General features: G+C 47.8%; 1 protein-coding gene across 1 annotated transcript in view; it reads left to right on the forward strand.

The window, feature by feature from the left end:
• EXTL1 (exostosin like glycosyltransferase 1) overlaps positions 1–4,364 on the forward strand; it is a 59,728-nt gene extending 55,364 nt beyond the window's left edge. The window contains exons 9-11 of the mRNA XM_083751735.1: positions 2,272–2,432; positions 2,961–3,132; positions 3,834–4,364. Coding sequence (XP_083607861.1) covers positions 2,272–2,432; positions 2,961–3,132; positions 3,834–4,022 — 522 coding nt within the window. The 3' untranslated portion in view covers positions 4,023–4,364. The remainder of the gene's footprint in view (positions 1–2,271; positions 2,433–2,960; positions 3,133–3,833) is intronic.
• The last annotated feature ends 10,739 nt before the right edge of the window (positions 4,365–15,103 follow it).

A 15,103-nucleotide genomic window follows, 5' to 3' on the forward strand; every position in this document is an offset into this window, starting at 1 on the left:
CAGCTCTCTTGAGCCTTTTAATGGTTTGCTTGCAGACATGGGCACCCGTAATATATGGGCATGCCAAAGGGCATAATATTTGTTGGGCAGTGCCCTGCACTCACACTCACAGTTGAAGAGACACAGCACAAAAGGAAAAGAGGCTGGGAGGGAGGAGGAAAAAAGCAAACCTAGGCACTAATTCTTAGATAATTAAGTTATTGTAGTGAGCAACAGGAATGGAATTTTTTTGGGAGATGAGTCAAAAGCTGCTGGTCTTTTAGCTGAGCTGCTTGGTGAGGCCTTGCACTCCCATCTCTCTCCTTCTCCCACAACTTGGTAGAATTTCTCCTTTTCAGCTGGTGAACTGCCAGCAAGGGAAGACCTTTGCCTTCCTCATCGTGAGCTGAGTGAGTTCCAGCTGCTCAGCCTCACTCCCTTGCCGCAAAGGTCCTCAGCGGGGAGCTGCTGCCTGGCAACACCAGGGAGGGCCAAGGATGAGAGCAGGAAATGCTGCCCGCATCAGCCTGGCATCATTTGGGCACTGTGCTATTTCTGTTTCCGATAGGGCTGGTCCAAGACATTTTGCTGTCTGAGGTGGAGCAGCAGATATCATTCCCATTCCCATGCCAAGATGAATAACAGGCACAAGGCAGTATAAATAGGTGGCATTTCGGGCAGAAAATCTCCCAGACACCATCCACGCCCCACAGCAGTAGTAAAAAAACACAATAAAAATTATATAACCAACAATTTCCAGCACTCCCGTGACACCCAGTACCTGCTGGATGAGGCAGCTGCCTCACTCTGCCTAATGGCAGAGCTGGCTGTGATTCATGATACTGCCCTTGAATGTGATTGCATTCTGCATATTGTTTGTATGCCACCATGAGAGCCTTGGATGGCAGGGAGAGGGTCTGTAAAGCAAGAAATAAGTATTCTGAATCAGGGGTTCCCAATGTTTGGTCTGCACCAGTACAGGGCCCTGTACTTCATTCAGGTGGTTCACAGGAGTGACTCTGGAAGCCAAGCCTTATGAGGAACGGTTGAGGGAGTTGAGCTGGTGATAGGGACATAGGAAGGTATCTTACACAGAGTCAGATCACCGGTCCATCCATCTCAGTATTATCTATACAGACTGGTAGCAGCCCTCCAGGGTTTCAGGAAGGAGTCATTTTCCTGGCTCTACCTGGAACCTAGGACCTTCTGCATGGAAAGCAGATGCTCTCCCACTGCTCTGAAGCCCTGGCTTTTTGAGGCTCATGCATTTAATTGCTTTAGGGAGTGGTGAGCAAGGGAGAAGTACTGTTCTTTCAACTAGGGCTTGGAGGAGTAGACAGCTTGGGTGGGGAAGATGTCATTCTTTTATTTAAAAACATACAGGCGTGTTGACTTTTCCCAGAGCAAATGCAGCAAAATGCGTAGTAAGTCACTTCTCAAACAGGCAATCACCTGAATGACCACCAACTTGGGTGTCTTTAAAAAAGGATTAGACAAATTCCTGGAGGATAAAGTTATCAGTGGCTACTAGCTTCAGTTGGTGTGTTCTACTCCCACACTGGGACGCAGGTGGCGCTGTGGGTTAAAGCCTCAGCGCCTAGGACTTGCCGATCAAAAGGTCGGCGGTTCGAATCCCTGCGGCGGGGTGCGCTCCCACTGCTCGGTCCCAGCGCCTGCCAACCTAGCAGTTCGAAAGCACCTCCGGGTGCAAGTAGATAAATAGGGACCGCTTACTGGCGGGAAGGTAAACGGCGTTTCCGTGTGCGGCTCTGGCTCGCCAGAGCAGCGATGTCACGCTGGCCACGTGACCCGGAAGTGTCTCCGGACAGCGCTGGCCCCTGGCCTCTTAAGTGAGATGGGCGCACAACCCCAGAGTCTGTCAAGACTGGCCCGTACGGGCAGGGGTACCTTTACCTTTACCTTTTTACTCCCACACTGTCGGAGGCAGTGTGCCCTTGAGTACCTGCTGGGAATCACACACTTAAGAAATCCCCTGCACATGGAAGACTAGCATTTCAAGGAGGAAGATAGGCTCAAATCCTTTCCTCTTGCCTTTCTGTGTGCAGGGAGTTCTTAGCAAAAGGGAAGCATTCAAACATGAGATTGCCCCACCGCATTCTGAAGTGGCGCAGTAGATACCACCTGCTCTTCTTTGCATGGTTGGATTGGCTGTTCTTGTTCCACAATCTACTAAAAAAATGCTGGAGAAGGGATGGTGGCTGGGAAGCAGTATCCTTTCTTGGAAGGTTGGTGCACTTATCCTCTTCCTTCTCTCTCTTCCTGACTCTCCAGGTTGACTTTGCCTTTGTGGTGTGGAGAAGTTTCCCCGACCGGATTGTGGGCTTCCCTATGCGCAGCCACTTCTGGGATGCCAGCAAGAGCCAGTGGAGCTACACTTCAAAATGGACCAATGAGTTCTCTATGGTTCTCACCGCAGCTGCATTCTACCACAGGTACCCCCCCCCTTCCTCAGCTATCGCTACTGATAATTACAAGTGGAGCCTGCAACAAAATGTTGCAGTGTTCTCCTGCTCAGCCTTCCAACCAGCCAGCTGTGCTCTCATCTAGGGTGCTCCATTCCATTCTCCTCCCCTCCTGGTTTTCTGTTTTTTCCTTCCACCCCCACTTCCTCGCTTCGACTATCTATTGCCACTGAGCGCTGCCCCACCACCCTCCAGTCCAGAGGGTGGCCCTGCTTGTCAACTTTCTCCTCTTTAGTCCCACTGCTGACTTTGAAGAAGAAGAAGAGGGGAGAAATAGAATTAGTTGACTCCATCTGTCATTGGTTCTGGCTGCTGTTGGGCTTTGGCTCCCCCTACTGCTGGCCTCCTTGCCTTCTGCCCAACCAGTTCCAATGAGCACCAGCCCCATCTGCCCCTACTAGACCACTGATTCCCTGAACCGTCCTGAGATAAGTCAATAATGCACCTGTTTCTCCTTTCCTTCCACTTTACAATGCCTCCGTTTCTTCCCCTTGACAGGTATTATCACAGCCTCTTCACCAATTATTTGCCTGCTAGACTAAGGAGCCTTGTTGATCAGATTGCCAACTGTGAAGACATACTGATGAACTTCCTGGTTTCTGCTGTCACCAAGCTACCTCCCATCAAAGTGACCCAGAAGAAGCAGCACAGAGAGAGTCCCCCACAGCAGGTACAAGGTGTTTACTGGCCAACATGGGGAGTATAGGGGAAGAGAGCTGAACAAGGGTTGTTTTCATGTCATTTGGACCCCTGAAATGTCACTCCAGATCTGCCTTCCCCAAGCTGGTGCCCTCCAGATGTTCCAAACTACGACTCCCATCAGTCCCAGCCAGAGAAGTGCAAATTTTGAACAATAGCTGTTGTTTGTTCATTGTGTTGGAAAGAATTAGGTGTTTCCTCATTAAAATGCAAACAAAGTCACATGTCTCCCTCATTCCATAGGCTAGACAGACAAATACTCCGCCCCCCGCATGGGGTGTTCACACATAACATTCAGTATGTGTACGAGCTGTGTAGCTGTGCACAGACATAGTTAAGCTGTACACTCGTACACATGCTCACTTGCAAGGCTCAATGAGTACACAACCTGTGTACACAATGGCTGAGCTGTACAAATCAACAAGTGCTCACTCTTTCACACAAACTTTCACGTGCATTTAGAGTCAGCTTATACCTGCATTCAGTATAACATGTGAACAGCCCTTATGTGAAATCTCTATGTGACTTGCAGAGAGGAGAAGCCACGAACCCTTGCATGGCTTCCGAATGGCACTTTTGCAACATCCTTTTTTTTTGCAGGGGGCGGGGGGTTAATTCACAGCAATGTGTCTGAACCCTCCCTCCCATTGCCTGCCTTTGTTTCCCCTGCAGCTGTTGAAGAGCGCTCCCCCATCCAATGGGAACCTTCATTTCTCTCAGCGCCAGGAGTGCGTCAATCAGTTTGCAGCCTGGTTTGGGTACATGCCTCTGGTGCATTCCCAGTTCCGCCTGGACCCCGTGCTCTTCAAGGACCAGGTGTCCGTGCTGCGGAAGAAGTACCGGCATCTAGAGAGAGCCTAGCTCCAGAGAGAGCAGGAGGAGACCTCTTCCCCCTGGGAGAAGAAATGGTGTAGAAGGAGCACTGGCAGCCTCAGCTCTCCCCATATTGGACACTGGGAGTACCTGCAGTGCTGTGGCACACAGATGGGTTGCTGAACTGGGACCCATTCCATCAGTAGCATTGCAAGGAAGGAGACTACAGACCTCTCCCCCCCCCCCCCGTGGGGCACTGCACCCAGAGCCTTCTAACTTTCAATACTGAAAGGAGGAATACTCTCGTCTTGCTGGTAGCTGTGGCGATGCCAGATGAATTTTCAGTCTTTATTGGGTTTTACCAGTACAAATAAAGGTTTGCAGGAATTGGCTCTGTCTCTCCCTGATTTCTTTTAACAGGACTGTTTTTTTATTGTCTTCACTTCAGATAGATTTGTCAGCATTTTTTATGACGTAACCTCAGTCGCTTGGAATTTATTGGCCTAATCTACTATGTCACCCTGCCGCTCATATGCTGGAACTAGAGGATACGCCGTGTGTGTGTGTGTGTTCAATTTCTTTGTTATTCCTTGCTTTCCAGCAGTTTTAAAATAAATAGGTAGGTAGGTAGGTAGGTAGGTAGGTAGGTAGGTAGATACGTATTGGGATGGTGGGGTGGAAGAACTCTGCACATGCTCAAAACAATGTGTCCTTGCATTGTTTTTTTCTTCTTTCTCCTGGTTTTTGAATTGGAGGAAAAGGTTGGGGGTCCTATCATGAAATATGCTAACTCCACCCTTTGATTTATGCACTTTTAGCCAGTGGAGGCTGGTGCATCAGGGCAAATGGGGCAGTGTCTTAGTCCAGCCTTGGTCTGCCCTCAGCACCTGCCTGCCTTTCTACTTATATCCAGTCCAGGGTGTGAAACGGCATGTCACCTTCCTCCTCCTTAGTTTCAGTGTTGACCTTTCAGTTCTCAGAAGGAAGCAGGATGTGGACAAAAGTACAATTAGTGGGCTCTGGCGCCACCTACTGTTTGGCTCCCTGTATTCGGCCTTGCTGGTCCCAATGGGAACCAGCCACTACTGGTTTTAGCCAAATCTTTTTCATCTGTGGTAGCTGTCTAAAAACAGGGATTAATGGACCCTCAGAAAAGGTAAGGGGATTGGGAGGACCCTTTGTCCTCTGTGATTTGATAAGTAGTATGTTTATTTGTTTTAAACCACTTACTATTGGAAAGGTAGGGTTGCCAAATGTCCGGAATTTCCCGGACACTGAAGTCAGAAGCAGTGTCTGGGCGGAAATTGCTGAAATTGTCCGGGAAAATACGAACATATGGCAATTGATGTTGGAAGTCTAGATTTTGGCGAATTTTCTTTAAAATAGCTCAGATTTTGCACACAATAAAAAGCTCAGCAACTCTGTGTCCAGATTTTCACTTTCTGAAATATGGCAACCCTACAAAAGGAAAAGCACTTATTTGTCCTTAAACCTCTCTCTCTCTCTCTCTCTCTCTCTCTCTCTCTCTCTCTCTCTCTCTCTCTCATGAGCAGGTAAAATGTGCTTTGTGTATGTTCAGAGACACACAACAGTGAGGTGCTAGTTTTTGGAAATGAATGGGTTGCAATGCATAACCAGGCCTCTCCCTTTTTGCCTTTGAAAACAAGCAGGTGGAAATTCAATAGTTGAAGCATTTCCCAGCATGCAGTTGCAGCGAGAAGATATTCCACCTGCTAAATTTCTGCTTATTATCAAAGACAAGAGATTGGATGCAGGGCAGGTAGGAGAGATTTTTAGCAGGATTTCTCATGTCCTCACTGTTTGCAGCAGACCTTTGCTGTTGCTGCTGCTGCTGTTTTAACAATAACAAGCAAGCAGGAGGAGAGAAAGAGGAAACCTTTGCAAACATCAGTATCTGGGGGTTATGTCATCTGGTTCCTCCTTTGGGTTCCCGTTGTCAGAGGCAGCAAGAGGAAGTGAACAGACTTGCACGAGAGGCAGGAGAGGAGGAGGCAGACAGGCCTGCGAAGTGTGGCTGCCAACTTTCCAACCAGCTCTTGTAGTTGCCCATTTTAGCAGCAATCTTCCCCTTCCAGGTGCTTTGGAATCCAGCTCCCATCAGCCCAAGCCATCATGGCTAATGGCCAAGGATGATGGGAGTTTTAGCCCAACATCTGGTGGGCACTAGGGTTGGGGAAAGCTGATCTGCAGGAACGAGCAGGCCAGTTGTGAGGAAACTTTAGCTTCCCAGTTGGTACTGAACTTCAGTTCCCATCAGCACCAGCAAACATGGCCAGTTGCCAGGGATGATGGGAACTGTAGTTTTTCAACATCCTGAGAGGGGCAAATGCTCCTCACAGCTTAAGCAGGTACCAGGTGCAATTAAAAAGCTTTGACTCGGTTTCTGGAGCTCAAACAGGAACAGGGGAAACAAAATAAAAAAATTCCTTCCAGCAGCATCTTAGAGACCAACTGAGTTTGTTATTGGTATGAGCTTTCGTGTGCATGCACACTTCTTGCTCATACCAATAAAAACTACAAACAACCACACCCTAGGCCAACCCCAACTCTCTCACTACCAAAGAAACACAAATGAACAGCAGAGAACCTGCACGAGCAACGCTGACACCAAACCCTACATACATTAAGCAAAATAGAAACATTGCCACCCAACCCCACCCCCATCCCCACCCATCTTCCCCCCTCCACCCCCTTTCCCCCCCTAATGTCTCAACAAATGAAACTGATTTGTAAAAATGTTACATGGAAAAAATACAAGAGACATTACACATACTTCTGTAAAACAAGAAAATCTTTAATAAAAAAAAATACCAATAACAAACTTAGTTGGTCTCTAAGGTGCTACTGGAAGGATTTTTTTTATTTTATTTCGACTACAGCAGACCAACACAGCTACCTACCTGTAACTAGGAACAGGGGAGGCTGGCTCCTCCCCCCCAGCCAATTGACAGCCCCAGTGACCCACTAGGGGTGGCAATCCATGAGGCAGTTTTCCTGCTCAATCCCCATTGAGGCTTGCACACTTCCATGCTAACTTCCATGCTAGCTAGTGGGGAAAGGTCTTAGCTCAGCAGTAGAGCATCTCCTTGCATGGAGAAGGTCCCAGGTTCAATGCCTGGCATCTCGGGCTGGGAGACAGACTCCAGCATCAAACTCCAGAAAGCTGCTGCTAGTCAGTGCAGACAGTAATGAGCTAGGTGGACTAATGATTTGACTCTATGAAAGACAGCTTCCTATGTTCCTGTCCACTATTTGGACGCTCTACCCGGGGCATTAACATGTCTCATGCCACCCCAGCCCTCCCTATTCCACCTAAATCTGATTTGTATGGCAGTGGAATTTTCAAGCTGGGAGGCAGCAATTGGCTAAAGAGAATCTACTCAGTTGCATAATTTACAAGCAATTGATTTGGTCCAGGTCCCTGTTGCAAAAGAGATAAAATGAGACTTGGGGAAGGAGGGGCGGAGGTAAGAAGCTGCTGTTTTGTCTGCCAAAAGACTACTGGGTTTTTTGGAGGGTGGGATTTGTGGTTAATATTCTCCTGGCAAAAGGCTGTGAAAAATGAGGCGCTTATAAAGACGGGGATGGAGGCTAGGGAGGAGAAAGGAGCCATAAATAATTCCTTGGCTTGAGTGTTTCCTGGTGGGGGTTTTGGACGCTGCTGCAAAGCGTTTCCCACATCCGTGTGTTTCATTCCTTTTAGAATTTTTAACTGGCAGAATCCACTCTTTCATGATGATTAGGTATTACAGTGGGGAAGATTAGACCTAGGGCCATGTATGCTTTTTTAAAGAAACTGAGACTGTCACTTGGTTATAGGGATTTGTAGCTGGTATTTGCACAAATGCACATGCTAATAGGTTACAGATTTAGAATTAAAACCACCTTCCCCCCCCCCCAGGAGAGTAAAAGAAAAAACACAGGTTTTTAACAAATAAAGGTTTCCAGAGCATTAAACAATGCAAAAGATAATAATGACAGTCTGCATAATTACTTTTAGCAGTCATCCTTCCTCTTTTTTTCATTGCTTTGAGAATGAGGATGGGAACTTTGTTAAGGCCGAACAATATGGAGGTAGAGTGCACCTGTTGCTGTAGGATTTACTTATTTATTTAATCTGTATACTGCCCTTCATCTGAAGATCACATTGCAGTTCACAACACAAAAAGGACAGTTGGTTTGAATACCAAATTCTCCTTTAAAAAGGTAAAGGACCCCCGACAGTGAAGTCCAGTCATGAACGACTCTGGGGTTGCAGCGCTCAACTTGCTTTACTGGCTGAGGGAGCCGACGTTTGTCCACAGAGTTTTTCCGGGTCATGTGGCCAGCATGACTAAGTTGCTTCTGGCACAATGGGACACCGAAACCAGAGCAGCGCACGGAAATGCCGTTTACCTTCCTGCCAGAGTGGTACCTATTTATCTACTTGCACTTTGACGTGCTTTCGAACTGCTAGGTTGGCAGGGACCGAGCAATGGGAGCTCACCCCCTCACGGTGATTCAAACCGCCGACCTTCCAATTGGCAAGCCCTAGGCTCAGTGGTTTAGACCACAGCGCCACCCGTGTCCCTCAATGCTCCTTTAGCTTAGCCCAAACACAAATTTATGTACCACGTGAGCCCAAATTCTGCATCAAGAAAAGCTAAAATCAGCAGTCTCTCTCTTAATCATTCCGATGAAGCTCTCTGATAGCACCTAAGAAGGAAGGTAGGGGCATCATGGAAAAAGCAGGACACACATTTCAATATGCCAATTTATGTGACTATGTGTGCAGATTTAGAAAAACACACACACACAAAACGACTTAAACAAGAAATGCAACATATCTCATCGTAGTGATGAGATCGTAGCCATTCCAGTCCGGCTTCCGCGCTGGTCATGGGACCGAGACGGCTCTGGTTGCCCTAACAGATGATCTTCGTAGACAGCTGGATTGAGGCGGGTCGGGGCTGCTGATTCTTCTAGATCTGTCAGCAGCTTTCGACATGGTCGATCATGACCTTCTGGACCACCGCCTTGCCGACATGGGGATCCAGGGCACAGTCCTTCAATGGCTGCGCTCGTTTCTCTCTGGTCGGGGACAGAGAGTAGCACTTGGGGGGGAATTGTCATCGCGCCACTCCTTGGTGTGTGGAGTACTTCAGGGTGCGATACTCTCCCCGACGCTTTTCAACATCTTTATGCGCCCCCTCGCCCAGCTTGTTCGGAGTTTTGGGCTGGGTTGCCATCAGTATGCCGATGACACCCAACTCTATCAACAGATGGATGGCCATCCTGATTCGGCCCCAGACACACTGACCAGATGTTTGGAAGCTGTGGCTGGATGGTTACGTGGGAGCCGGTTGAAGCTAAATCCTTTGAAGACAGAGGTCCTGTGGCTGGGACGGGGCGATATGGGATTGGGGGGGCAACTCCCATCTCTTGCGGGGGCGCAATTAGTGCCAGCACCGTCCGTTAAGAGTTTGGGTGTAATCTTCGATACCTCCCTTTCCATGGAGGCACAGATTGCAGCTATAACAAAGGCGGCATTTTTCCATCTCCGCCAAGCTAAGCAGTTGGCTCCTTACCTCTCTCGCCCTGACCTAGCCACTGTGATCCACGCGACGGTCACCTCCAGACTGGATTATTGTAACTTGCTCTACGTGGGGCTGCCCTTGAGACTGACCCAGAAACTCCAGTGGGTGCAGAATGCTGCAGCGAGACTCCTTACGAGGTCTTCGCTGCGAGATCACATTCACCCGGTGCTATACCAGCTGCACTGGCTCCCAGTGGAGTACAGGATCAGGTTTAAGGTGCTGGTTTTAACCTTTAAAGCCCTATACGGCCTAGGACCCTCGTACCTACGGGACCGCCTCTCCTGGTATGACCCACAGAGAAATTTACGGTCTTCAAATAAAAACATCTTGAAGGTCCCAGGCCACAGAGAAGTTAGGCTGGCCTCAACGAGAGCCAGGGCTTTTTCGGCTGTGGCTCCGATCTGGTGGAACACTCTGTCACAAGAGACCAGGGCCCTGCGGGACTTGACATCTTTCCACAGGGCCTGCAAGACAGAGCTGTTCCACCAGGCCTTTGGCAAGGGCACAGCCTGACTCCCTCCCTCGGCAATCTTCGCGGAGCTCTGGCCCAATGGCTGCCTGTGGCATGAATTAATTAATTTTATAATGAATGATTTTAGAGTGTTGTTTATGCTGTACTTTTGTACTGTTTTATTGTTGTTAGCCGCCCTGAGCCCGGCTAAGGCTGGGGAGGGCGGGATATAAATAAAAATTATTATTATTATTAATAATAATAATATTAATAATAATAATATTATTATTATTAAGACTATGGCCATGTGATCTGTGTGCCACTCAAGTCTTCTTCCCCAGGGGCTCAGAGTTTTCTCTTTTCTGGTTCTTTGTCTTTAAACTGGACATGAATGGACAGCCCTTCAAAGACAGGACTTGATAGCGCTGTTACTTTACAGCAGTGGTGCCCAAACGTTTTTCAAAGAGGGCCAGATTTGATAAAGTGAAGGGCCATGGGGGCGACCAAAGGGGTAATCTAAGTTGTTGACCTTTTTTTAGGATTGAAGTTAAGGTGTGGGGTTTTTTAGGATTATATTCCAGGAAACTGCCCCAGGGGCTGGATTAAACTGACCAGTGGGGTGGATTGTACCCCTGGAACAGACGTCAGATATGCCTGCTTTACAGAATGCAGTGGAGGGTGCTGACCTGTTATCCATGTTGAAGTCCAGTCAGCTTCTGTATCTATCTATCTTATCTATCTATCTATCTATCTATCTATCATCTATCTATCTATCTATCTATCTATCTATCTATCTATCTATCTATCAATCATCTATCTATCCATCCATCCACCCTCAAGGAGCTCAGGATGGCGTACATGGTCCTCCCCTGCTCCCCATTTAATCCCCACAACAACCCTGTGAGGTAGGAAAGGCTGAGATGCAGTGGCTGGCCCAAGGCCACATCCCGTGAGCTTCATGGCTGAGTGGGGGCGGGGGTGTGTGTGTTTCTAACCTGGGTTCCTCAGGCCCTAGGCAGAAAAATGGCTTGGACTGCCCAGCCACCCCAGGCTGAGCTCTGTGCAAAGAATCTTCTACAGTGCTACATGCAGAATCTTCTAAAATCTATCACCTAATGCTGATAGGAATATTTATGCCGCTGTGAATAATGCAACAGTTACATAACAAATTGCTAAGTGAAATAAAATTAATGGCAGGCCTTCTGGTAATTGAAACTCCATGATCTTCGTCGGACATATTACTCTATGAATACAAGACTTCTCAAGCATATTCAATGGTGTGATGATTGTGGAATTTGATGGCTGCCTGGGATAGGCTGGTATGTTTAGTGTCTCTTGCCCAGCTGGTGCATTCCAGATGTTTTGGACCACAGCTCACGTGATCCCAGCCAGAAGAGCTATATGTAGAATTTTCTAGAATCAATCACCCTGATGGGAATATTTATGTCACTGTGAATGAAGTCACAGTGACATAACAGGGAATTTAACAGGGGACTTTTTTTGCATGCCAAGCTACAAGCATGTTCTTAAGCAAGAGTGCTGTGCTCTGATGCTGGGGTGGGAAATTTTTGGCCCTCCAGATGTTGTTGGACTGTGGCTCTCCTCAGCCCCAACCGTGAGCCATGCTGGCTTGGGCTGGTGGGAGCCCGAGGATAGTTGGAAGAATGCAAGTTCCCCGTCCCATGTTCACAGGTAACGTGAACCTGTGACTCTTCTTGAACATGCACTCTTCTTAAGAAGTGGGATGGTTGAGGCACTATCTAAAAAAACATGGTAAGCCATTTTGCTGCATGAAGCGAAGGACAAGGAGGCATACCCACACATCCTATGTGCAATAGCTGACCAGATTGGCAGCTGAATCTTATTTAAACATGGGCAAAGTTTCCCTGGTTTAGGAGAATAGGCCAGGCTCATGAGGGCAGGGCAGGCTGTGTGGCACAACCAGTTGCATTCTCCATTGCCTCTCCTCTGCTGCCTGCCAGCCATAGCACCCGCCCCCTGAGGCAACTGGCTCATTCTACCTAATGCTGGGGCCGGTGCTGTTGATGATTAAACCTGTTCCCTACTTCAGGCCTTTTCAAAATAGAAAGCTGGTTAATGAATACTCTCAAAGACGGACAGATGGATGGGAGAAGATGTCCCATTAAACTTTAATTAGTTTAATGTAAATGCCCAGTGCGCTTCCATCGTCACAAGTCCCACTACAGCAGAGTATTTCGCACAGCAGTTGAAGAAGGGCAGGAGAGGCAGTATCTTTTCAAAGAGGAGTCTTGGAGCATGCGGTTTGTAACTCAAAGATAAGGTTTATTTACAAAAACAAAAAACAACCCTGGCGAAGAACCACACATCTCAGCAAACACGCCCAAAAAGGAGAGAAGGAAAGGGAAGAACAAACACACAGGAGACTATTTATACAAACTCATGTTCCTGGAAGCCTAATGACCTCCAGCTGCTCAGTGATTAGAGCGTTTCTGCTACCCTTTAACCCTTTGATAGCAACAGAAGAGGTTCAGTATCCAGAGATAAGCATGTATCAGTTTTATATGCTCTCCAAGTCAGACCCATCTGTTGAGGAAATGATGCAAACAAAGAGAAACGGATAAACTGGCACCACTTCTGTGAAACCCACAAAAATACAAACTTTGAAGAGCTGGGATCTAGTGATTAAGTATTTGACACTTAAGTTAGATTTTGGCAATAAAGAGAATAAAACGTTGCACTGTAAATCATCACAAGGCTTATTCTTTCATAAACATTAATTATAAACGGTGAGTGGCTGGGAGAGAATGTTTTTGTAATCAAAGTGCTGCTGCCAACGAAGTGCGACTCAAGAGTAGACCAACTGAAAGTAATGAACCATAATCTCAATGGGACTACTCTTGAGTAGGACTAACATTGGTGGAAACCCACAGTAATATATAGTGAGAGTATTAAGAGGAGGACTAAAATACCTGCATTGTGCAGTATGATTAATTTTTTTTTGTAATTTCACATGTAATCTTGTAAAATAAGAAGGGGAAAGTGGGTTTTGCACAAAGCAGGCAGGCAGTTCACTTAATATGTCATCAGCCCTGACATAAGATGATAAGGTGGGTGGACTATAAATAGTAACCAATCCATCCATCAATCTGAGCCACGAAATTCCAGGAGAAATATATTAGTTTAATGCAGTGGCGTTTAATCAGAGGGTTTATCCTCAGTTTCCTCCTAGAGTGTTTGGCTCTGGTCCACAACCCCCTGCTCAAGAACCTTGCCCAAAGAGGAAAGATTGGCAACTGGGTGGCAGTTACTTAGATTTTCCGAATCCAGAGTGGGTTTCTTGAGGAGTGGTCTTACCACTGCCTCCTTCAAGCAGGCAGGGACCACCCCCTCTTGCAAGGAGGCACTGATCGCCTCCCTGGCCCAGCCAGCTGCCCCTTTCTGCTAGTTTTTTGTCAGCCAAGAGGGGCAAGGGTCCAGAATGCAAGTGGTCGCTCAGATCAACTCAAGGACCTTATCCACCTCCTCAAGCCTTACTAACTGGAACCGGCCAACACAAAAACAGCAACACAGTCGGCACTTGCAAAGCCCCATGGCAGCAAGAGCTGTTCTTAACAGGGGGCTTTGAGGGCAAAAAAAGGAAAAGCATTTCATGTGATGCTGCCTTAAGCAGCTGTGACTTGCTGACCTCTTTGGGGTCATCGCAGCACAGGGGAAGGCTCTGCACTCCTCCACCTTTTGCACAAAGCACACCAGGCATGCGGCCACGCTGGAGGGATCACGGCGCAAAATGTGCAAGTCTTATGACACGGATTCATCCAGCAGCGCCTGCCCTCGGGGGCTGGACTTGAGGGCAGAAGTCCAAGCCCCCCCCTCCCCTAAGCCAAACAAGCAGGAAGGCTCTTAAAAGGCAAGCAAGGGCTAACTTACCACGTATTGAAGTCAGGGAAGTAATACACATTGCTCTCTAGGGAGCTGCCTATGCCAAGCCAGAGCATTGGCCGATTTAGCTCAGTATTGTCTACACTGAATGGCAGAAGATCTCCAGAGCTTTCAGGCAGAGATCTCCCAACCATGCTTGGAGATGTCAGAAATCGAACCCAGGACTTAAGAGGTTTACTCCTTGCTACTTCCAGTGCCTTTTTTTTTTTTACCAGGTGAGAAACTGGCTGCTAATAGAAATTTAATTCAGCGGGTCCTTGCCCAACAGAAAGCCCAAACCTGTTACTTAAAAGGCCTGGAGGCAATAGAGTATTTGTGAGCAACACCACAGCTTAAGGTATGCCTCTGCTGCCCTCTAGTGGTTGGTCAGTGACTTAAGTCAGGCTCAGTGAGCACTAGGCATTTACAGTGGTACCTCGGGTTAAGAACTTAATTTGTTCTGGAGGTCCGTTCTTAACCTGAAGCACCACTTTAGCTGACGGGGTCTCCTGCTGCCGCTGCGCGATTTGTTCTCATTCCAAAGCAAAGTTCTTAACCCGAGGTACTATTTCTGGGTTAGCAGAGTCTGTAACCTGAAGCGTCTGTAACCCGAGGTACCACTGTATGGTTTTTTTGCAAGTCCACATCTGGTCTGTGATGCTTGCAGCCTGCTCACTTCCTAAACCCAGGCCGGCTGCCGTTTGTGGGGAGCCCCTGACCAGAGTGTCCTCTGATGGCCACCCATCCCATAGGCTTACCCGGTGCTCAAAGCAATACTAGAGCTGCTATCAGCTGTGGCTGACTATAAGGCCATTTTAATTTCCCACAGTTCCTCAGAATGGTTTCTGTGGCCAGTGTCAGCGGGTTCTGCCAGGGCACTACAGTTCCAGCAACTCCCCACCCCACCCCCCAAAAAACCCACCCAGCACAGCCAAGCCTTCTCACCACCACTGACTGGGCTCCTGTGATGTTAATGGCAGCTGGATTCTCAGAAATTAAGGTGAGGCTTTTCCCGCCACACTGGAAATTAAGCAGGTGAGGCCTTAACTTCAAGCCATTCAGAGCATGACTTGCTTTAAGTTCTGCTTTGGACTGCTGTCAAACGCATAAGAGCAGAGCCCGCCCCCCATTTTAACAGATCACTCTTAATACAATTTATAACAGCTTCCTCACCCTATTCC

This window comes from Podarcis gaigeae, assembly GCF_964106915.1.
Source record: "Podarcis gaigeae genome assembly, chromosome: 8".
NCBI classification, from domain to species: Eukaryota; Metazoa; Chordata; class Lepidosauria; order Squamata; family Lacertidae; genus Podarcis; species Podarcis gaigeae.